Genomic DNA, 20314 nt, shown 5'->3' with positions numbered 1-20314 from the left:
GGCAAAAGTGGCACTTCAGCCACCAGCTGAAGTCATCATCTCTCTTCTCTCTCTCTCTCAGTATAATGGTTTGCTTACATCCCCTCGCCCCCTGCAGCTGCTTGCTCTTCTTTCATTCTCTTCCTCGGATTTTCTAAGGCAGAGGCAGGCTGCAGCTGACAGGGCAGTGCAGGCCAGGGGACAATTAGGGAAGCGTGGGAGAGACAGCTGGACCCGTTACCAATTACATTGATTTTGACCAGGAACCACAGTCCCACACACAAAGCCAGTTAATGGGCTCACTCTGCACATATAAGTCCACTTGTAAACCTACTGTATAAAGACTTAAATGGACTTTCATAAACAGGAAAATAAAAGTGTTTATAAAAAAAAAAAAAAAAAAGTTTTTTATTTATTCATCTCCATAGGAAAAAGTTACAATAGTGAGTAAAAGGGCTTTCTGAAGAATAACTTGTGGTATCAGCTTCAAAATAGGGCAACAGAATGTAACAAAGTGACTTTGAGACAGTTGCAATGTCTGAAATGTTCGCAAACTGCACAGGAAACCGTGACATGAACATGTAGAAACTCCCAGTGTCATCTGTGATTATTGACATTGTGTCCTAAATCTAAGAGTGGGCAATGTATTTGCTCCACCATCGTCAGCTCTAGTCCATCATCAGTAGGATATCTTTCCAAGCAGCATGCTCTGCAGCTGCCTGATCTTTCCTTCCTGTGGCAGCGCCAGTCTCTTCTCTGCTCGCTCATCATCCTCCAGCAGCTGCTCAATGTAGCAGGAGGAACCCAGCAGGATGTGGCCTGTGGCTTGCATGGAGAAGATGGTCCATCGCAGAGCCTCCCTGGAAGCGCAGCGCACAGAGAGAGAGAGAAAGATAGTGGTCATTGATAGCAAATTCCCATCTGCGACGCCGGCTTAACAGACACAGCATTTGATTAACTTGGAATACACATATGTATTGGAATATTATCAGAAGAATGTACATGTCATGTCTTGAGCATTTATGATAAAATATACATGACTGACCACATAAGATGACAAGAAAATATACACAACCCGAGATGATCATTTCTCACATCAACTGAATCTCATAAAACTGACATCTAAGAAACAAACCTCTTACACTGCAATGTGAGCAGAAAAGCCCCATATTTGACAAGTCTGCAAAATGTAATCCTCTCTAACTGAAGCTCCGTGTCAAAGCCTAAAACCAGCAGATCTCAGCAGTGATGACATAACTCCTCCCAAAATTAACCTCGGTAAAATCTAGCCTTTGTTCTTCTGCAATCTGACATTTAAACTCAGCCACCCACACATATATACATAGTAAACTATGAATTTAGACTTTACATGTTGGGGGCTCTGCACAGAATACTGTAACTGATGTTAATATTTTAGAAAAGCAGCTGATATACAGTATAAAATGAACCAGAAAGAAATTGAATTGTTAGTGGGTGGTTGCACCGCAAAAGCGATGATCCACTTGGTATTTTATGGATTTAGCATGGCAATTTTCATCTCCAACTGGATTAAACTATTTCCAGGGATCCAAATAGTGCTTCTGTAAAGTCACCAGAGAAATACTTTGACATGTAGAAAAAAACATACATCAATTACATTCTATTTCAACTTAAAAGCATAATAATGGAAGGTTTCAGATATTTGGCAGCCTGTTTCACTCACTTCAGCATGCTTTTGGCAGCATAACAGCGCAGGTCATAGGACACAGAATAAACACCATACAGGGTTGCTTTCACATTCAGACAGCCAATAAAATCCTTGGGGTTGTTTTTGTATAGGTCAAAAGTCAGCTTGGCCACATCTTTCCGGTGCAGTGGCCTGCACTCAAAGAACTGATCTCTGTAGTTCTGTAAGGGGAGACAGGAACGGAAACATAAGTCAGGTCAAAGTGGTACAGAAACATTGGGCACTTTTGGCACAGCAAACTTGGCCAAATGACAGCACCCAGCTACACCAGCAGACAGTATGATTACAGACTGAAACAGCTCCTGCCAGTGATGATGGGAAAGGGAAATGACAAGGGGGCAATGTGTGGGTCACCAGAGTAAAGATGTGGGGGGTGCAAATCACTGCTTGCATCAATTCCTATGGAAATTAATTGCTTCTGGGTGAACATCGTTCAAATTTAATGATACCTCTGGGTCTGATTAATATTCAACCCCAGCCTTCGATTTGTCTCTAAAAATTATAACGGAAGAAACTAATCTCTTGTGGTCGCCCTGTGTTCTGCCTTTGCACAATAACTGACATTTTACTTCCCTGTTCAATTTGATGGATACAATATTTGCTGATTAAATTTCACTGAATAGTCAAATGTATTATTATTATTATTCAGTCTACAGGCCCCCGTAACATCCATATTCATGGTTGCTACATTGACGAAACAGATATTTTCCTGTCTGTTCAGTCTCTACATCAATGAATCCCTGGCATAACAAACGCTGAATAAAAGTACTCAATCAATACGTTGAGCGTCACACTGTGCAGCTGATCAACAGTGTCTCCTAGTGGTTAATGAGAGAAGGGTCCAACACTATCATACCAGATGTAGGGTCCAGCTCTGGCCCTTCTCCAGCACCATGAGGACAGCGTTTTCAGGCAGCGTCTCGAAGAACTCCTCTGTGTCCACTCCTGTGCCATCTTCATCCAGCACCAGGGCCATGATACACGGTACACTCAACGAGTCACTGACCTGAGAGAGCAGGCACAGAGGGAAAACACAAGTAAATCACTTGGTAAATTAATGTGTCACAGGTCATGTGGGCACATTACTCATTAGCAAACATTTCAGATATGGACCAGAATACAAAAAGAGAGAGCATTATTACAGTCAGGTACCAAGTGTACAGCTCAGTCTTGTGAACTTTTACCAGCATGAACCTCACACAGGGTGCAGCAACGATACATGTTCCCAGGCCAGTCTGCCCGAGGTCATTTCAATCCTATATTTATTCCTTTAAACACACCATGATGTTTCCTCACTATGTATTTGGTCTTAATGTTTTCAACTGTTTGAGTCAACGTTTGATCATCATCCACCTCAACTACGTGCCAATTCCTTCTCAGCCCTTTCAACACTCCACACCCCCTCCTTACCTTGTTCATCAGGTCTTCTAGCGTTTCCGCCATGATGCCCTTCTTTACACTGCGGTCAGCATTTGTGACCCTGAAGGGCTTCGGCCGAGCCACTCGACCCGACAGGAGCTGCTGGGTCATGGAAGCACTGGCTGAGACGCTGGCTGTCACACACCTGAGAAAAGACAGTATAGACATTAAGTAAACTTCATAATGTTAAACCTCATCCACTATTAACTGGTGATTGTTGGCTATCCCATCCAACCCATGGAGCAGTGCTCTTACTTGGTGAGGGTAGATGGAGTAAGAAGGCTGAGGGTATTCATAGCATAATCCATCTGAGAGCAACTCAGCCTGCAATTAGAGGTAGCATCAGTTTAGCCATGAGACTTTAACAGCAAGGCAACACATCAACACTAGCAAAGGGTAACATTACTAACATCACAGAAGCAGCAAGTAGTAGCTTTGAGTCAATATTACAGCTTGAACATTTATACATTATAAATTAAATTAAGGCAATCGATCTGGAGATAATTCTGGTACCACATGCCCCTTTTTATGTCCTCCACATCTACATCTGTCATAATTAACTTTACTCTGTAAACAAACCCTTTTCTTTAATAAACTACACACATTTCACAATAATGTCCCGATAAAGACAAAAAAATCTACAACATATATAATCTTATTGTTATAGTAAGGCGACAAGCTGTTGTCCTGACCGTGTTTGAATATAATCCGTATAGTGGTCGTTGTGATCCTGAAGTGCTGCTCCTTACTCCACTTAACCTCTCTGAAATCGTACACCCTCCTTCTCTTGCACCACTTGGTCACTGAACTTTGTGCTGATGACTGTTGAGCTTGTTGCATGTTTTATTGAGTAATTCTCCATTAACACTCCCACTGACCCTCCCTTGTGAAAGCCCTGGTTCAGCCCTTCAGTTTGTTATATAAAGTGACAGAGTTACATTAACTGAGCTTCTGAAAGGGCCTCTATGAACAGTTTTCATTGGAACAACTTTGTACTGAAGCAATATGTCCTACATGATGACAGTGCGGTCATATACCCACACTAACCTGGACATTGTTATTGGAAATATTATTTTTTTTTTTTTTTTTAAAAAACATTCAAATTTAACTTTTCAATCCTTTGAGTAGCAAAAACTAAATTATTTTTAACTCCACTGTATTTTATCATTATCATACCTGCTAAATAGCATTTGGGGTAGGTGAGAATATATGTGTAATTTGGGTGAATCAACCCTTTAAAGACAATATAAAGATGTGTGATAAGATGACCAGAAGTCTAAAATATGACGTTTGTTTTATGGCTCTTGAGGAGGGCAGATTTGTCACATTAAAGCTTGTGGTCAAAATGTTAGTTCCAACACAATTGTTGAATAAATCTGATTTTAAAATTTCAAATACTTTCTGCTAGAATAAAAATAACAAATTTCAACACACATGACAAAAATGTTAACACACATGACAAACACAGATGACACCTGTCAGAGGTCGAGGAGAATATGTGACAGTAATGTAATTGTTGAAAAGCACAAATTGAAAATGCCCCAAATGAGATCATCGTTCAAGGGTCACCACACGTCCTCTAACATAGGTGTGTCAGCTTAAGGGGACAATGAGTGTCCACACCATGTGTTATCACATCATGTTACACAACTAAAGCTACAGTCTGAGATCTGAGGGGAATTGTCTTTGATCATGCTAAAATTAAATCACACTTGATCAGACGCATGTATTAGGTTACTGTTGATCATGCTAAATTATTTATCAGTGTAAGCGTTGACTGAGTGAATCTTGATCCTGATTGTATGCTAAGGCGTTTCCTACCTGGATGTCCTCAGACGACTCTCAACTCTGGCTGGTTAGACCCTTTGTCTTGGCTATATTTCACTCTCTGTGTGTGTGTGTGTGTGTGTGTGTGTGTGTGTGTGAGAGTCTGAAAGTTTACACTCAGCAGCCTCCTGCACACTTGTGGCATTAGAAATTGAAGTAAACCCTAATATTATCACATATGGAAAACAAACACTCAGTCCTGACAATGTGATTAAGCATACTGTATACTAAATCATCTTTTCATACTTATAAAATAGCGATTTTCTATCTCTGAAGTGGGATTGGGGTTGTTGTGCGAGTAACACATCATACAATTCGAGGAACATAGGATGATATGTTCAGCATTCAGATAGAACAAAACCTACTTACAATATGGACAGGCTGAGGTAGGCAAAAACTAGAATTTAAAACCACTAACAGGGACGCCTTATACAGAAAATAGGAGAAACTGGTCAGTTCGTCACAAATACTGAATACCAGCATAGCGTAATGCTAAATTTGTAGTAGGCCTAATAAAAATGTATTGTTTCTACAAATTGTGTGCACAGCCTTGTTTAATATCTCATACAACAAAATGTCATAAGACCCCATTAAAAGAAACGTGACAAAATGTGGAACAACAGTAAAACAGACTTACGTTTCCCGAGTGCTCCTGCTTGCAAATCCTCATCGCTAATTAACAACACCTGGATTAGATTGATAAACCCTAGTTTGCGCCATTTTGAATTCTTTCTCTCTCTCTCTGTAAACTTAATGCAAGCTCTCGGGCATTTTTACACAAGTCTTTACAGTGAAGAAGTGGCCAAATTGAATATATTTGACGATATGAGGAACAGTCTTTTGCCAAACTGTGAGCTATTGGCCATAATTAGATCTGTATATTGTAGTAGTCTGTGTGTAGGAAAGAAACACTGAGGACGTCGTGTGGACAAACGACGAACTGCTTCAGTTTAGACTCCAGCAGGTCGGAAACACTTTCTGTCTCTGAAGTCCAATGCGTTGTAAAAGTCCTGCATTCGAATATGTACTTAAGTGGCGTTATTTACATACATTACAAACTACTTCCCATATCATGCTCATTCCAGTAACGTAGAGTTAAATGAAGATAACCGTGATGCGTAGGCCTACCTCAAAATTTTAATAGGCTACTTTAGTAATTGGTGTTGGAAACAGCCATACCGTTTATAAAAGGGAAACAGCTTGGGTCCAAGTTTATTTCCTGTAATATTAGCAGATGTGGCAGAAATAGCCTACACTTCGAGTCTAATCTGTGAAACAACTTTAAAGCCAAACTGAAAAGGCTAAATTAATTAGTGCAGTCATTACAAACAATACAGTAGCCTCCAGTAAAAACTGTACTGTGATAACTGCTTTATAATGATGAGTGGAGTTTAATTTGTTAAATATGTACACATTTATACCATTCACTAGACTACACTGCTATAGTGTGGTAAACAAAGTTTTACTCTATTTTTAATAAATAGCATGATTTCAAGAAATGCTAGTTTCCTTTGTGGTTTATTGCCTGTGATAACTTCTGTAGAAGAAGCCTAAAAAACCCTTTAGGCTTTCTTAAATGGATTATTGTTACAATATTCAAACGGCAACATAAACAACCCTGTGGTCATTGATGCTGGGAGAACAATCAAATGCTAATATCTGAATAACGTCTCGATAATTTGTATATTTGCACAGGTTGGAGAGTTTCTGTGATGCCCAGTAGTGACTTCATAGTGGCCTTACTGCTTACAGTATAGCTGCATCATATTATAAACATTTCTTGTATAAATATTTGCATTTGTGTTGGCTTTAACTATTATAGAATTGAAGCTACCACAGCTTGAAGTAATGCAAGAAATAATTCAAGGTCATGACCAGTGAAATCAGATGAGTTTATTTCACTCTGTTGCTTCACATTTCATGCTCACTGCAGTAGCACAGATGAATCATGCCACAGATATTAGTCTAATGTAGAACAGATAATGCATCAGACTTAAAATAGCCGCGACTTGTTTGCCAAATTTATCAAGTATCAGTGAACAAAGGTCTATAGAAAGGGTCTGTTCTTCTTTTCAGAGGTCAATATCCTGCCCATGTCTTTGTCCTGTTATCACACATCAGACCCTTCTGTGGGTGACGCAGGCTCATTTGGCTCAGATGCATTCATTTGTGCTTTATGGGTTGCTGATGCTTGTAATTATATTAAGCATGCCTGATATCAATGCAGAGTAAAATGAATTAGACTTGAGAAAAATATGATTATCATATTGGATTTAATTGAACAACCTTTTCTTTGAATTCAAGATTACACATGCAAACACAAGAAACAGATTTCAGAACCTGATCACAGTTTCTGAGGTGAATAATCTTTGAGACAAAAGACCAGCTTCATCTTATTTTGTTTGGCATTGTTCGCAGTGTCCTTTTGTTTATGTTTTTACATCATTCTTTCTATTTACTTCTGTTTCAAGAGTCAGTCAATGGAGTGGTTTGGGTCTAGAAGGAGGTAATATAATATAATACAAGTATAAAAGTAAAGCAGATCTAAGCTCTAAAGGACAGATACTGACCGTAATTACTGTTTTACCTGAACTAACATTGTTTCTAACCAGGTGCCGATGCCACAATGTAAGAAGTTAACTCCTGTGTGAGGTGAGATTTCATCCATCGAGCCCCTGACAGCTCCCAGGAGCCCTGCTTCTTATTTCCTCTTGCCTATTCGTGCCATCAATTCTGCATTGGCTGCTGCCTTGGTTCTCATGTCCTGGTTCTTGGCCAGGTCTATGAGGACACTGAGGATGCTTGTAGGAACATCAAGGGAGAGGGCGAAGCGGGACCCCTGTGGGGCTCTTTTTGGCACCTGGGAGGCTGGGCGCGGGGCTCGTTCTCGCCGGAGCACAGTGTGATGTTCTGATCGGAGCAACGAATTCAGCACACCGCTGCGGTTTAGGATGTCCACAGCCAACACCTCCCTCTGTGTGTCTTCGTCAAGTTTAGCAAGAGTTGGACCGCTCCTCTGGCTCTGGACACACCAAGGCAGCAGCAGAGCCAGGCAGAAACACACACGCACACTTCTCATGGTCAGGACTCTGCAGGGAGAGACGAAGAACAGATCAGCCAGTGGCTCAAAATTGCACAACTGTGACACTGTAAGGCTTCTCTCGGTGATGGCATGCATCAGGAATTTTCTTCTTTGCAATAATTAAAACAAAAAACACATCTGAAAACAGTCATTCTATACTGATTTCATATGCAAATCCCTCTTCAGTCTTAAAGTGAGCCTCTTAGAGGCTTTTAGATGGGAATATAGAATATGATACAATGCAACAGTAGAATGAAATTACTCATTTTGTAAATGTAATATATAGGATTGTTTACATTTTAGTAGTCCATGCCAGTGCACAAAAGGAAATAAATGATCTATCCACTGTGCAGTAATTGATAGATTTGAAATAAAGCCTAAAAAAAGACTTAAAAGCATGTTGAAAAACTACTTGTTTTACTGGTTATACAGTTTTCTGCAGAGAATTTTAGATTCTCCAATATTTTGTCTACTTGTTCTATAATTAATCCAGTATTTCGTCCAACTTTCTAATAAATCGTGCAATATGTTCGGACATGTACAGATAAACCTGGGTAAGCTTTATCAAGTGTCATAATCCCAATCAATACTTACTCAGTGTTACCGCTGTCAAAAGTTGGTAACTTGACAAAAAGGCACTTCTCTTTCCTCTGGTCTAAAGCAGGGCTTTGGTAATGATCTCTTGTCTTTGACCCTCAGATATCCTATAATACTGTATCTTCTGTCTCCCAGCTTCTTCTTCTAGAGCTACTGGAGGATCGACCTGTGTGGTACGCAGTCCGATGTTCAAATAGACTTCTGCCTGCTCGTCCACGACTTCGTCTTCATCCACGTCGGTCTTCGCCCTGACACTGCCGCTACCTCTTTCTTTTTATCTTTTACATCTCTACACCCCATCACCCTCCCCTCATTTCATCTCATTTCCTCTACACTCATTGCTCTTTCTCTTTCTAATAATAACACGATGGTAATCACAATAGTTTGCCTAGAATGAATTGGATCATTGCCCCAGTCTGCAGTCAAAGCACAACTAAAAACCCACCATCACCATTCAAAGTAACAATACGCTGCAAAAAAACAGTCCCTTTCTTATCATGGTGTTATGAGTTCCTGTGTTGTCAATCATCCATCCATCCATCCATCATGGGTGACCATAGTCTCACCATTACAATGGGGGGGAATATTAAATGTAAAAGACAGTAGTAGGACAAACAACATTATCACTGAAAAGTCCAATTTTCATGCAATTACAGATTGTCATGATCATCTTTGTAGTTTATGTTGCGTTTGTGTGATTTCTAATGTCTTGTTTCAAGACTGATTTGAGTGAAAGTGTTCACTAATTTTCATAAACATTCATGAAAGTGAATGGCAGTTACCAAGATCTGTCATTAACAAGGCACAACACATTCTGTACAGATGACACCTAATACCCTGCAGTAACTGGACTGTTGAAGCTGTCTGTAGCCACCAGACATCCCTGCTTGTCCAGGACCATGCACAATTATACTGGCCTCCTTTCTCCTTAAATATAGGATCAAGACTCCACAATACAAAAAAAAAAACATTGTTCTTGAAAGAGTAACAATCTCACTGAAATAAATGGGTTTCTCATCTCTAAAACAATTCTCAATATACAGAGAGGTCTACTAAAGGCCTCAAATTGGCTAGTTTAACTGTATCATGACCTTGATGAGGCAAAGGGTTAAAGTGAGATACTATAAGGCCATATGAATATGTATACTTGTTTGTATGTTGTAAATAAATAGAACATTTTCTCAACAACTAGTCAGACAACAGACCTCCAGAACCTAAAACAGTGTACGTCACAAACTCCAAAAAAAGTAGTTCTACATGAAAGAGCAGGCTCAAATTCTTTCACAATACTGTGATTGTGTGATGATTAAACTCTACAGGGAGCATTTAGATGTGAGTAACAGCTGCTAAATGTTGTCATCATTTAGGGTTTAAAGAGGCGATTGCATATCTGAAAATGGGGAATTGGATGTGTTACATAATAATTTAAGTAGAATAAAAGGAACTGCAAATTTGCTCATTGGGTTCCAATTTTGAAATGATAGGCTTAATCAAGGATCAAATAATCAGTATCACCTTTTTACTGATGTCAACTCTGATTGGATTTTGTGTAATGACAGCCACCCTAGCTTTATGCATGTGTCTCCTTAAAATGTTTGCCAGGTATGACGTGGGAAATTTAAATCAAAATGCTGGACACTGTGCATTGTTGCTACTTAAAGGAACATAATGTTTTAGTACACACATCTCTCTATTTAAAGACCACAGACGCAGAGAGGAGGGGAGTGTTGGGAGGTTGAATGGGAGCAATCATAGAGAAAGCCCTCTGGAGAAAAGCAAGGAGGAAGTGGCTGTCAGGCCCAGGAGGAAGACTAACAACACAAAGCCCACCTTATTTACTGATTCACCTCCAGTCCAGCCCATCAAGGGACTTAGCTTCATCTGACTAATGATATGAATATTACAAGTGCAGCCTGATTACGATAGGTGGGCCCTCGGGGGGCCAAATAGGATTATGAGCCGTCTCAGTTACCCTCAGATACACTGATGGGTCACACAAATGTGATTAAGTAGCAAACAGAGATGTCCTGGGTTGTTTACCCATAGCATTATTTTCTCATATACTGCATGACGCTGGACTAAGCATGAATCTGAGATGATGTCATTTCTATGATTCAAGATCCAACATATATATATATATATCTCAGCAGGTCCTGGTTTACCATACAAGTAGCCTACTGACGTAGGTTCTGTATCTGATAAACTCAATGTATGAAAAAACATCTCATCACAATTACTTTGATCAGTAACAATATGGTTCAATTCTAAAAAAAAAAATACTTTATTCTAAATTAAGGAACAAACAAAACAGTCATATGACAGCAATTTGTAGTAGTAAGAACAGAATACAAAGTGACGATAGTAAATGCTAAGACATAACACAGTAGCAAAATGCAAGTAGGCGACCAAGAAGTTGCCCACAACCTAAAATTACACCTCAAACTATAACTACTGTATATTATATAACTATAACAGATCTCTGAATAAACATATATATAATCAGAAGACAGAACACAGGGACAATAAAAAGAGGACTAGTCTGCTTTTAGGAGATAAATTAGGATGTAGGGTTAACAGCTGTGTTCATTAATGTTATCTATTCTTTTTTTCTAGAAAACTGAAAACTGCTAGCGACACTGAAATTCTTTCATGTATGGCTTCGTGCACAGCAATATTCGTAGAATTAATTTAGAGGCAGCGTAGGCACCTAAATGTGTTAGTGCTTTTAACATGCAGGAGCCTACAAAGACAAGGCACATTTCCCACATGGCTTACTTATTCTCTCAATCTATTTTTAAGACCTTTTTTTGTGTAATGTGATTATGCATCACAATATAGAACACCTACAAAATTAATCGAGAAGCAACTGAACCTAAAAATTTTTTTTTTTAAAGTTATCATTACGCGTACATGCTGTATCTTAACGTTTCTTTCAGTTGTGCTGTTCCTAAATTGAGCAATAACCAAAAAGCTAGCATTACAGTTAACCATGACACAAAGAAATGGTGTGTTATACGTGTATGAAGATCTTAAAATTTAATATAAAAAAAAGAAACTGAAAAGCAACACATCACATACTACAGAACACATGTATGAGACAAATCACACTGGCCCAAAGTTTTACAGTATTTTTATTTTGTTGGAATGAGAGCTTCTGTTATGTACAATAGAGGACAGAAACAAATGTTACAGAAATTATAAATATACTCTTGCTCCAAACAGGTTGTATTTAGTACCGGCTGTACCGTGTCCATTGGATGATTGTTTTCTATTCAACTCTGCCCTCTCTTCCCTCCCCTCTGCAAGCCTGTAGCAGGTAACGAGGACCCGTACAGTACAATCAAGAGGTAACCAATGTGTAATTTCAATACTCATAATGCGCAGACTGGCTGCCCCCCTCATGGCTAACTAAGAGTGATCAGTGAGCGGGATGGGAGAGGGAGGCAGGGAGGAGAGAGAAGATGGATGTGCTGTCAAGCCAACAAGTGAACAATCCCTCAGGTGTTCACTCTTAGCGATGGCAGGATAAGGTTGAGGAGGAAGATAAGGAGCAGACGTGGGACACATGGAGCAAAAACAACGCATCTTAAAACCTCAGCCAGTACATGGCACTGCGCATTCTGTTGTAGTCGGGTAGCTGCTCGCAAGGGCCTGGTGGAGAGAGGCAGGAGTGACAGATTAGAGAACGATACTACAGCATTGGCCCTGACCTTGCTGCAAAATACTAAAACCACAAAAGAACTTACCGACAGCTGCCACAGCAGGACACTTATCGTAGATATATTTGGAGCAGATGTCACGCACCATCCTGGGAGTCACGGCCTGAAAGAAGAGGTGTGGAGGGGAGTCAGAACTCTTTGTCCTGGAGACAGACTAGAAGCCAGTTTTGAAAAGGCACTGCTTCACGCAATACTTTTTTTTCTCTCTCAATTGTACAAACGGTCCAGGTCAGAACTCTAGTTCAGAGTGCCAACTCACATCGATCCGAGCATCCCACTCTGCCAGAGGAATACGCCGCCCGTAGTTCAGGATGTGTCTTCCGATGTCGTCACAAAGTGGCGTTGTTCCTAAAAGACAAACGGGTGTGTTGACTTGCGATTCGGAGGAGTTTGTATGTGCGTTTGTGTAAATGCACGACAGACATGATACGTACCATTGAGCTGTCCAACCAGGCTGGCCTTCAGAGCGTTCTTGCCTCTGGCTACATCACTCTCTGTCACTGTGGTACACAGGTTCATCCTGCGAGGAACAGAAAGTGGAGGAAATAAGATGAAATATGCACACTGTCCTATAATTAAAAGTGGCATACCATTACAGTTATGGTGTTCTGTGAATGTGTGTGTCTCTCTGTCCCAGAGTCATTACTGACCAGGCATTCTGGGACCAGTGCATCATATCTTCGATTTGGTGCTTATCACATACAAAGTAAATGCCCAGCAGGCCGGTGTCGCTATAGGAGGAGTGGAAGGCCTGGAAGCTGTGACACAGGTTCTCCTCCACTGCCAGGCGAGCCAGGCGGCTGCTCAGATGCTGCAGGTGAGAGAAAGGAATGGCCGTTGATATTCGACTGTTCACAATCAAAACTAGATTATAGTCACACCAGCATCAGGAAGTAGGTTGAAATATTCATGGTGTTAGGTTGACCCGCTCTAAGTATATGCTAGTAATAGCAGTACAGTGTTAAAGTAGTACAACAGAGAAATATGATATCAATATGAAAAACTTTTATAGTTCTGTATATTCCCATCTTGTGGATTTAAAGCTGATATCCATAACATTCCACACGTTACCCTCCAACTACGGCAAAGATCGAACAGGTGTAGTGCAAGTCCAACATCTTCTGCCCCACAAACGTGCTTATTAGTGTCTTACCATTATCCAGTGTCTACTTATCTCCCGCTCCAATTTTTCTCGGGTATCGCTTGCACTGTGAGTTCAAAAGCATTTCCGAGCCCGACCCAGAACGTATCTGTGTGTTGTGCCACCCACACTATTTTCTGTCAGAAATCAGCTGTTGCGGCAAGCTTGACAATGGAGTTGACAAAGTACTTTGAAAGGGAAGCTGAGAGATCATACAGGTGCACTATTCCATCATGCCAGGCTAGGGTTTAAGCTAAAATGTAGAACTTCTTTCCTTTTTTTTGGAACGAGCGATGAGCGATTTGAGTCGAGCGTGGTAAAACCTGGTTTGAGCATGGAGCAATATTGAGCGGAGCGACTTTGAGCGTGGGAGCGGAGGTGATGAAAAGCTCAGGGAGCGAGGAGTGGAAATTCTCACCACTCCACTCACATGCTCTGAATCCAACATACAAATGATATATAAGAATGTTACAATGATATTTAAAGAAATAATAGATTTTAGCTTTCGGTACATAAAATAAAATATCTAAAATTGCTATTCTATTCACCAATTCTTTAGCAGTTGCTATGTTTTTCAGGTATTGTTCCTCTCGACAAGTTCAGAGGCAGGGGTGAGACCCCTGACCCAGGTTTTCAGAGAGGATCATAGTCTACCCCTCAATAATGGCCACTCAAGACATTAACAACCTCAAGTGGGCAAAGCTTAAAAGGGGACACTGCTGAGTTAGTTACAGCTTCCAATTTCATCGTTGTTGTCGTTTATTATTTACATAAACTAAAAACATATTTCCCCAACCTTTCCACCACCATAGGTGAGGTCATAGCTGCCGATGATGGAGTTGGCCACCATGAGTGGCACGATGTCTGGGCTGGCAGCACTGGCCCCCTCCACAGCCACGGCAATGTGTGCCAGAGGCAAAGCATCATCACGCATACGGATCTGAGGAGAGGCATCGAAGGAAAAGATCAACAAAACAATGAACCACGACTGGTCAAGAAATATCCCCACCCATGAGCTATGCTCTGTCACAGGCCTCAATCACAGCTAATGCACCAAACACAGCAATCTTAAATAGAAGTTAATTAACTTGAAATTAGTCTGCAACTGATGCGTTACTCTGATATAGATGGTCACTTTCAGTGATTTCTCCAACTTGTGTTGATTATGTATTGGAAAAAAAACATTGGTCATGTTAAATAGCAGTGTAATCAGAGATCATGTAATACACCTCACAAAACAATGAAGAAAAAAAAAAAAAATACTACTGCAAAATATTCAGCATATCTCACCTCACTGCCTGTAAATCGGCAGGGTGACAACACGGGGACAGCATCTCCCTCATACTCAAAAGATACTCCGCTGAAGTGAGATTTAGCCAAACCGACCAGCTCCTCGTGGTTCACACCTGTTAAAGAAGCACATCAAATAAACGCCGAGTCATTTCAGGAAAAGGGAAAATTTACAGCTACCAGGGTGCCTCCTCACAGCTTGTGTTAGGACGAAGGAGACCTACCTCCAGCAGCAGACAGCACCATGCGAGGGGCTTTGTAGTGGCTGTTGATGTAATCCACTAGGTCCTGGCGGGTCAGAGTCCTGGGAGAATTGAATATGGTAACTTACACAATGGTGCAGAACTGAATATAATATAGAGTAGACAGTGTTTAAATTACATTATGGCAAATTGTTGTGCAACTTTTGAAGCCATAATTACCATCATCTCAACACTGCATTGTTTTAAAAGCAGTGTGCCTTTGATGAAAGCAATTCTAAAATTCTGACGTGTGCGCGTGCGTGTGTGTGTGTGTCATTAAAAAAATGACGCTGCAATGCGGTGAGTGCGCCCAAAGATTGCGAGGCATTCCTAGGCTACTTAGTACGCGGAAAGCAGCGATTCTTCTAACCTACCCTAAATCGATAAATGTGTGATTTGAGTGTGACAAGATCTCCGTTAAGAATGACGTAATGAAATCGCCTAGGCCTGCAGGTAATGCATGTATAGTGTAACCTAAATTTCCAAGGCAGGAAGGAAAATATTTCATTATTAATCTTTTATTTCTACTCGCTATATATCACATCCATAAATGTAAGTTCAGGGGCTCTAAACCTTTCTTTCCTGTGTTTGAGAGGGAAGTCAATGAATATTTGGACTCCACAAGATATTCAAAGAATTGTAAAGTGTAACAGACTGTGCCGATATATTCAACACTTGTGACATCACGTGACTGAATGATATTGGAACTCGTCTAACTAAGTGATGCTATGAATTGGACTGCTTGTTGATTAGCCTTGCTGGACTTTGCAGACTCCCTGGGATATGATTTGTTTACGTATTTATTTTGTAGTTGTGTGTATGTGTTGTTTGTAACTGCAAATGCTCTCAATAAATTCATTGAAAAAAAAAAAACTATAGACCAATGACAGCAGTGTGCACTGGCGCTATTGCAGGAGAGCCGTGGGTAAGTGAGCGGGGGCGGGGCTGCGCGAAGAGTGAGAGACGATATGCAAAGACAGGCACGGCTTTACAGAAGAAATGGGTCACGTAACGCAACATTAAACTATACCGATATAAACGGTATTGTCTAATCCCATATCTCGTTTGAAAATATATCGATAGAAGGTAAAATATCGACATATCGCCCGGCCCTAGTGTGCGTGTGATTATGCAAATATGCAGTTCCTCTTGCCTGGCATTGCGGGAGGGTCCCAGCACACTTTGTCCTAGAGCAGTGCCCTGGAAGGCTGTGGCATGCAGCAGGTCAAGGCAAACTTCCTGCAGGTTACCCTCGACTTCCTCTAGCTCACGCAGCACCACGCCCCTCTGCTGCTCGATCTCTGCCTCGTTCAGCGAGCAGCTCTGCACCACCTCTGACAGCAGCTCCACGGCTATGAAAACACAGAAGAAAATTGATTGTTCACAACTTAAGAGGGGGTATGCATACGTTGTGCTCAGAAAAAAAGATCTGTTACTGCCCCATACAGTATAGGCTCTAGTAATTGGGATTCTCCATCAGAAATGTGAATTAGTTGATTCATCTTGATATGACAAACAAGAACAGTTGTTATTTTTAAAACGTCTCTGAAATCAAATTATTGTACAATTTAGGGGATGCTCTGTTTATTTCACTGCTTGTAAGCAGGTCATCTCACCTTTGGGTAGGTCTTTTGCAAGGGTCTTCATGTAGTATGCAGTGTGCTCTCGGGAGGTGTAGGCGCTCAGGTGAGCACCCATTGACTCCACCTGCTGCTCCAGGGCTGTCTGAGGGTACTTCTTGGTTCCCTGGGAGGCGAGAACAAATGGTGAATGGAAAGAACTGTGTTATGGTACTGTTTGGCTAACAGGTAGATTTATCTCAAGTGCATTCAGCTTTAAAGAAACAAGGTTCCATTGGAGACTTAGGCTACCTACAATGTGGACTTTTTAACTTCTAGTAGCACTATGGAGCAGTTTTTCATGCATATGATGCAATACACAGCCCTGCCAATGGTTTTATACTGTTTACCTGATCTACAGGTGATGGTTATGCGCCAACAAAGGCAGGAAAGAAGAAGCCTGCTAACTAGTAAACATGGATGTTAACAATGCAGATTTAAAACCTTTGAAAATCCGCTTTGCAAATGTATAATGAGGAGGGAAATGTATTCAACAGAGACCAGATCATAGACCTCGAGGATACGATCAATGTATTATGGTGCAGCTCAGTGGGAGAGTCTTTACTGCGTTCTGCTGTCATTTATGGTCACGCTAGTTTCTCTCCTCTTCTCTGCTGCCACTGAGGGTGGGGCTTAGCCCCTCTACTCACACAAAGCACAGCAGAGGAGGGACAGGTGAAGTAAAGTTAACGTTACTTAAGTTGACGACACGTTACTGTAAGTGCAATAAAAGATGACAAGCTTCGATCCATCTTTGCTGTCAGAGAGGAAATACTCGCTACTACAAGACTGAAATCTTGGTAAGGTTAGGTGCAAAAGTAAATAAAAATGATCACCGGGAAATAAAATATTGGATGACTTCCTTAACAGTTTGTTTGTTTAAGTCCAAATGTTCTGTAATATTGCAATATTTAATATTCTGGGGGGCCCATCCGCCCTCCAAACCTAGGGGAAACACTGTGATGTCTACCTTGAAAGCCATGTGCTCCAGGAAGAAGCCTGTTCCGTTGTTCTTCTCACTCTCATAGCGACTGCCAGCACTGATCCACAGTCCAACCTATGATAGGGAAAAGATATGTGAAGAATCAATGAAATGTAAATCTACAACACACAACAGTGAAATTGTTGAATCTATAGAGTGCTAGTCTGGAGCAACGGAAGTACATTGCCAGGATAAAGCCTGACATCCGGCACGTTTTTTTCCTCCTATCCTAGAATGTAAGTGTGGTCTAGTAACTAAAACAACCTACAGTCCATGGTTGTAAATAGGCCCCCTACAACTGTGTTCTTACAGTGCATGTGGCATGTCCAGTCTCCTCAGATGCGACCTTCAAACCATTGTCCAGGGTAGTGAGGCGAGTTTCAGGGGCTCCCACCAGGCTCTGGGCATAACTGACTGAGGCCTGTCCACGCCTCAGAGACAGCAGGATGGGCTGAAGAGGTAGAGACACCAACAGGCACACAAGTAATTTAAAAATCCTGTTTACATAACATGCATTTCTGCACACATTAAACACATTGGAAACCACATTTATATATGTCAGACTGTACTGAAAGCCTTAAACTAACTCTTGTCGATCTGTTCACATACAAAGCAAGAGTAGAAATATAAACTTAAGGCTGGCAGTTGACATTGACACCACTGCCCCCTTTCTGCTATCTGCCAATGACTAAAAATAGACAAAACCACAATATCAGTAAGCCATCAGTTCTATTCAGATGTGATACATGTAAGATTGTCTAGTTTAACATCAATCACATTGTACAATAATGAGATGTCATATAGATAAGCTAACTATTTTCATTTATTTTTAACCAGTATATTTAATATTTAGCATGGTTTCTGACAACAATCTATGATGTCATTGACTGTTTATCACACATTTATAAAAGAACACCTTGTGCAATGCAATAGGATTGTTATAAAATCTGGAAACACAGCCAAAGCTAACGCTACCGAAAACACCGCTTCACAAAAAACCTAAAAGTAATGTCAACGTTTGCAGTCGTTACGTTATCGTTTGACATGGTATAAAAGTAACGTTACTTTTTCAACAATCAAACATTTTGACGATCAACAAAAGTACAGGATTGTCACTGTCTGCATCTGCCTTTCCAAAGTCACTATGCTAACGCTGCTAGCCATAAAGCTTAACGTTAGCTGCGGTATGAGGACGACTGAGGACACGTAACAATCAGTCCCGTTAGAGCTGCTGTGCTGACCTTGTTAAAAGACCGAAACGACGAAGAACACTGAACAACACGTGTATAAAGGGGACGTTACGCATCAAGTGGTTGTTTACAAGACATACTGCCTTATTTGACAGTTGACCTTGCATTCACTGCTAGCTAACTAGCTAATGCTAACTGTTTAGCTAACCCCTTCCCGTTTCTGTTGTGCGGACAGCTAACAGTTAGCCTGTGAATTTAGCAGGCGGTCCAACCTTTTCGATTACTTTCAGCGTTACGCGAAAAAAAGCACAGTACCGGTTTCCCGCTTAGACATTTCATATTGCAAAAAGCGTGTCTGCTAAACCTTTAATTTTGTACTTACACTGCGGGTTTTGGCGAGGGCTCGACCCACGGTGCTCCCAACTCGGCACACGGACGCCGCCATTTCTCAGTACGGTGACAGAAATCTCGGCTGGTGTCGTGTATCGCTTCTTCTTCGCCGTTATATCAAATGTGTATAACCTCTTCAATTGGGTATTATCGCCACCAACTGTTCATTATGTGTTGTTGACGGTCACTTCGCTAGTTCAGTGTTGTCCAGTTTGAAAGACTCCTTTGCCATCACTTTTGTTTTTCTTCCTTTTAGTTGGGTTACTTATGTAAGGTGGTTGGCAATGTGATTTCACTAATTTAACTTCCGTACTGTGATCTTCGGCACTAACATCTTTTCTTATCTGTCTACTAAAGAGAACAATCCCTTTTTCCCAGTGGTGTAGTCCAGTGGTTCTCAAACTTTTTTCAATAATGTACCCCATTTGAATTGTGTTTTTAAGCCAAGCACCCCCGTGACCAACGATAGATTTACCAAACAACAGCCATGTAACTGAAAAACATTTAAATGATGACAAAAGGCAACAAAAACTTTAAAAACAAACGTAAAAAGTTGGAAAAACTCAGTAGAAAGAAGGAAGTAAGGCAAGAATAGGTGGAAAATAGTATCAAAAACTTAGAAAACAGCGACAAAAACTTAGTAAAAAGCAACAGACTTGTAAAAAACTGAAGTTCAGCTGGATGGAATGAAAAAACTCTGTAGAAAGAAGGAAGACAAACTTCGAAAAAAGTGACAAAACCTTGACAAACTTGGAGAAAAAAAAGACAGTAGAAAAAAGGAAGGAAAGAAGGCAAGAACGGGTCGAAAATAGTGACGAAATAGTGACAAAAACGTTAAAAACAGTGACAAAGAAAAAAGTGTTCCCGTACACCCTGCAGTTCTCCAAAGTACCCCTTGGGGTACCCGTACCCCCATTTGAGAAACACTGGTGTAGTCTAATGTATTATAGTGGGTATACTGTACTGTATATTGGCCAGAATCTGCATTTGGGGGAGAGGGGGCATATCATAGTGGGGGGTCAGGGTGTCCTCCCCCAGGGAAGTTTTGAGCATCAAAGACTTCATTTCCTGTATTCAGATACACTTTTATGCACCAATTTATGGGGGGAAT

General features: G+C 40.8%; 3 protein-coding genes and 1 non-coding gene across 7 annotated transcripts; all 4 read right to left on the bottom strand.

Moving 5' to 3' along the window:
- Positions 1–81: 81 nt before the first annotated feature.
- On the bottom strand, positions 82–5695 carry cidec (cell death inducing DFFA like effector c). 3 transcript variants are annotated; one of them, XM_036002342.1, is made up of 6 exons: positions 5589–5695; positions 3380–3448; positions 3116–3269; positions 2562–2711; positions 1682–1866; positions 82–839 (listed from the first exon to the last, which is right to left on the bottom strand). In XM_036002342.1, the coding sequence occupies exons 2-6, from the start codon at positions 3430–3432 to the stop codon at positions 659–661; spliced, it is 723 nt and encodes a 240-aa protein (XP_035858235.1). In that variant the 5' UTR covers positions 3433–3448; positions 5589–5695; the 3' UTR covers positions 82–658. The 3 variants fall into 3 exon arrangements, with proteins under 3 accessions (XP_035858235.1, XP_035858236.1, XP_031134281.2); XM_036002343.1 differs by lacking the exon at positions 5589–5695 and adding an exon at positions 4946–4964; XM_031278421.2 differs by lacking the exon at positions 5589–5695 and adding an exon at positions 3817–4030.
- A 1510-nt stretch (positions 5696–7205) lies between these two features.
- Positions 7206–9083, bottom strand: LOC116035392 (urocortin-3-like). Its single transcript, XM_031278417.2, has 2 exons — positions 8628–9083; positions 7206–8040 (listed from the first exon to the last, which is right to left on the bottom strand). The coding sequence occupies exon 2, from the start codon at positions 8028–8030 to the stop codon at positions 7653–7655; it is 378 nt and encodes a 125-aa protein (XP_031134277.1). The 5' UTR covers positions 8031–8040; positions 8628–9083; the 3' UTR covers positions 7206–7652.
- Positions 9084–11743: 2660 nt separating this feature from the next.
- Positions 11744–19460, bottom strand: LOC116035375 (cytochrome b-c1 complex subunit 1, mitochondrial). Of its 2 annotated transcripts, none has more exons than XM_031278416.2 (13): positions 19196–19460; positions 17934–18074; positions 17612–17698; positions 16639–16768; positions 16176–16374; positions 15005–15084; positions 14781–14896; positions 14287–14430; positions 13000–13160; positions 12784–12869; positions 12609–12697; positions 12377–12452; positions 11744–12281 (listed from the first exon to the last, which is right to left on the bottom strand). In XM_031278416.2, exons 1-13 carry the CDS (start codon positions 19256–19258, stop codon positions 12217–12219), a joined length of 1437 nt encoding a protein of 478 aa, XP_031134276.1. In that variant the 5' UTR covers positions 19259–19460; the 3' UTR covers positions 11744–12216. The 2 variants fall into 2 exon arrangements, with proteins under 2 accessions (XP_031134276.1, XP_031134274.1); XM_031278414.2 differs by having other exon boundaries at positions 17934–18081; positions 19197–19295.
- Positions 14070–14190, bottom strand: LOC116037376. The gene has a single exon (XR_004101859.1). It is a non-coding gene; the product is annotated as a small nucleolar RNA SNORA26 (small nucleolar RNA).
- Positions 19461–20314: the final 854 nt, after the last annotated feature.

Source organism: Sander lucioperca, chromosome 6 (assembly GCF_008315115.2).
Source record: "Sander lucioperca isolate FBNREF2018 chromosome 6, SLUC_FBN_1.2, whole genome shotgun sequence".
Classification (NCBI taxonomy): Eukaryota; Metazoa; Chordata; class Actinopteri; order Perciformes; family Percidae; genus Sander; species Sander lucioperca.
The sequence above is the reverse complement of the archived record's forward strand: the minus strand, read 5'-3'. Positions and strand labels throughout refer to the sequence as shown.

What these genes read in the sequence shown, in the direction of transcription:
- cidec (XM_036002342.1), bottom strand. Translation starts at nt 3,432, where the DNA reads ATGGATTATGCTATGAATACCCTCAGCCTTCTTACTCCATCTACCCTC. An exon ending in ACTCCATCTACCCTCACCAA is followed by an intron (nt 3,270 to 3,379) that starts GTAAGAGCACTG and finishes GTCTTTTCTCAG; the next exon opens with GTGTGTGACAGCCAGCGTCT. An exon ending in TAGAAGACCTGATGAACAAG is followed by an intron (nt 2,712 to 3,115) that starts GTAAGGAGGGGG and finishes CTGCTCTCTCAG; the next exon opens with GTCAGTGACTCGTTGAGTGT.
- LOC116035392 (XM_031278417.2), bottom strand. Translation starts at nt 8,030, where the DNA reads ATGAGAAGTGTGCGTGTGTGTTTCTGCCTGGCTCTGCTGCTGCCTTGG.
- LOC116035375 (XM_031278414.2), bottom strand. Translation starts at nt 19,258, where the DNA reads ATGGCGGCGTCCGTGTGCCGAGTTGGGAGCACCGTGGGTCGAGCCCTC. An exon ending in TCACCTATGGTGGTGGAAAG is followed by an intron (nt 13,161 to 14,286) that starts GTTGGGGAAATA and finishes TCTCACCTGCAG; the next exon opens with CATCTGAGCAGCCGCCTGGC. An exon ending in CACTGGTCCCAGAATGCCTG is followed by an intron (nt 12,870 to 12,999) that starts GTCAGTAATGAC and finishes TGTTCCTCGCAG; the next exon opens with GATGAACCTGTGTACCACAG.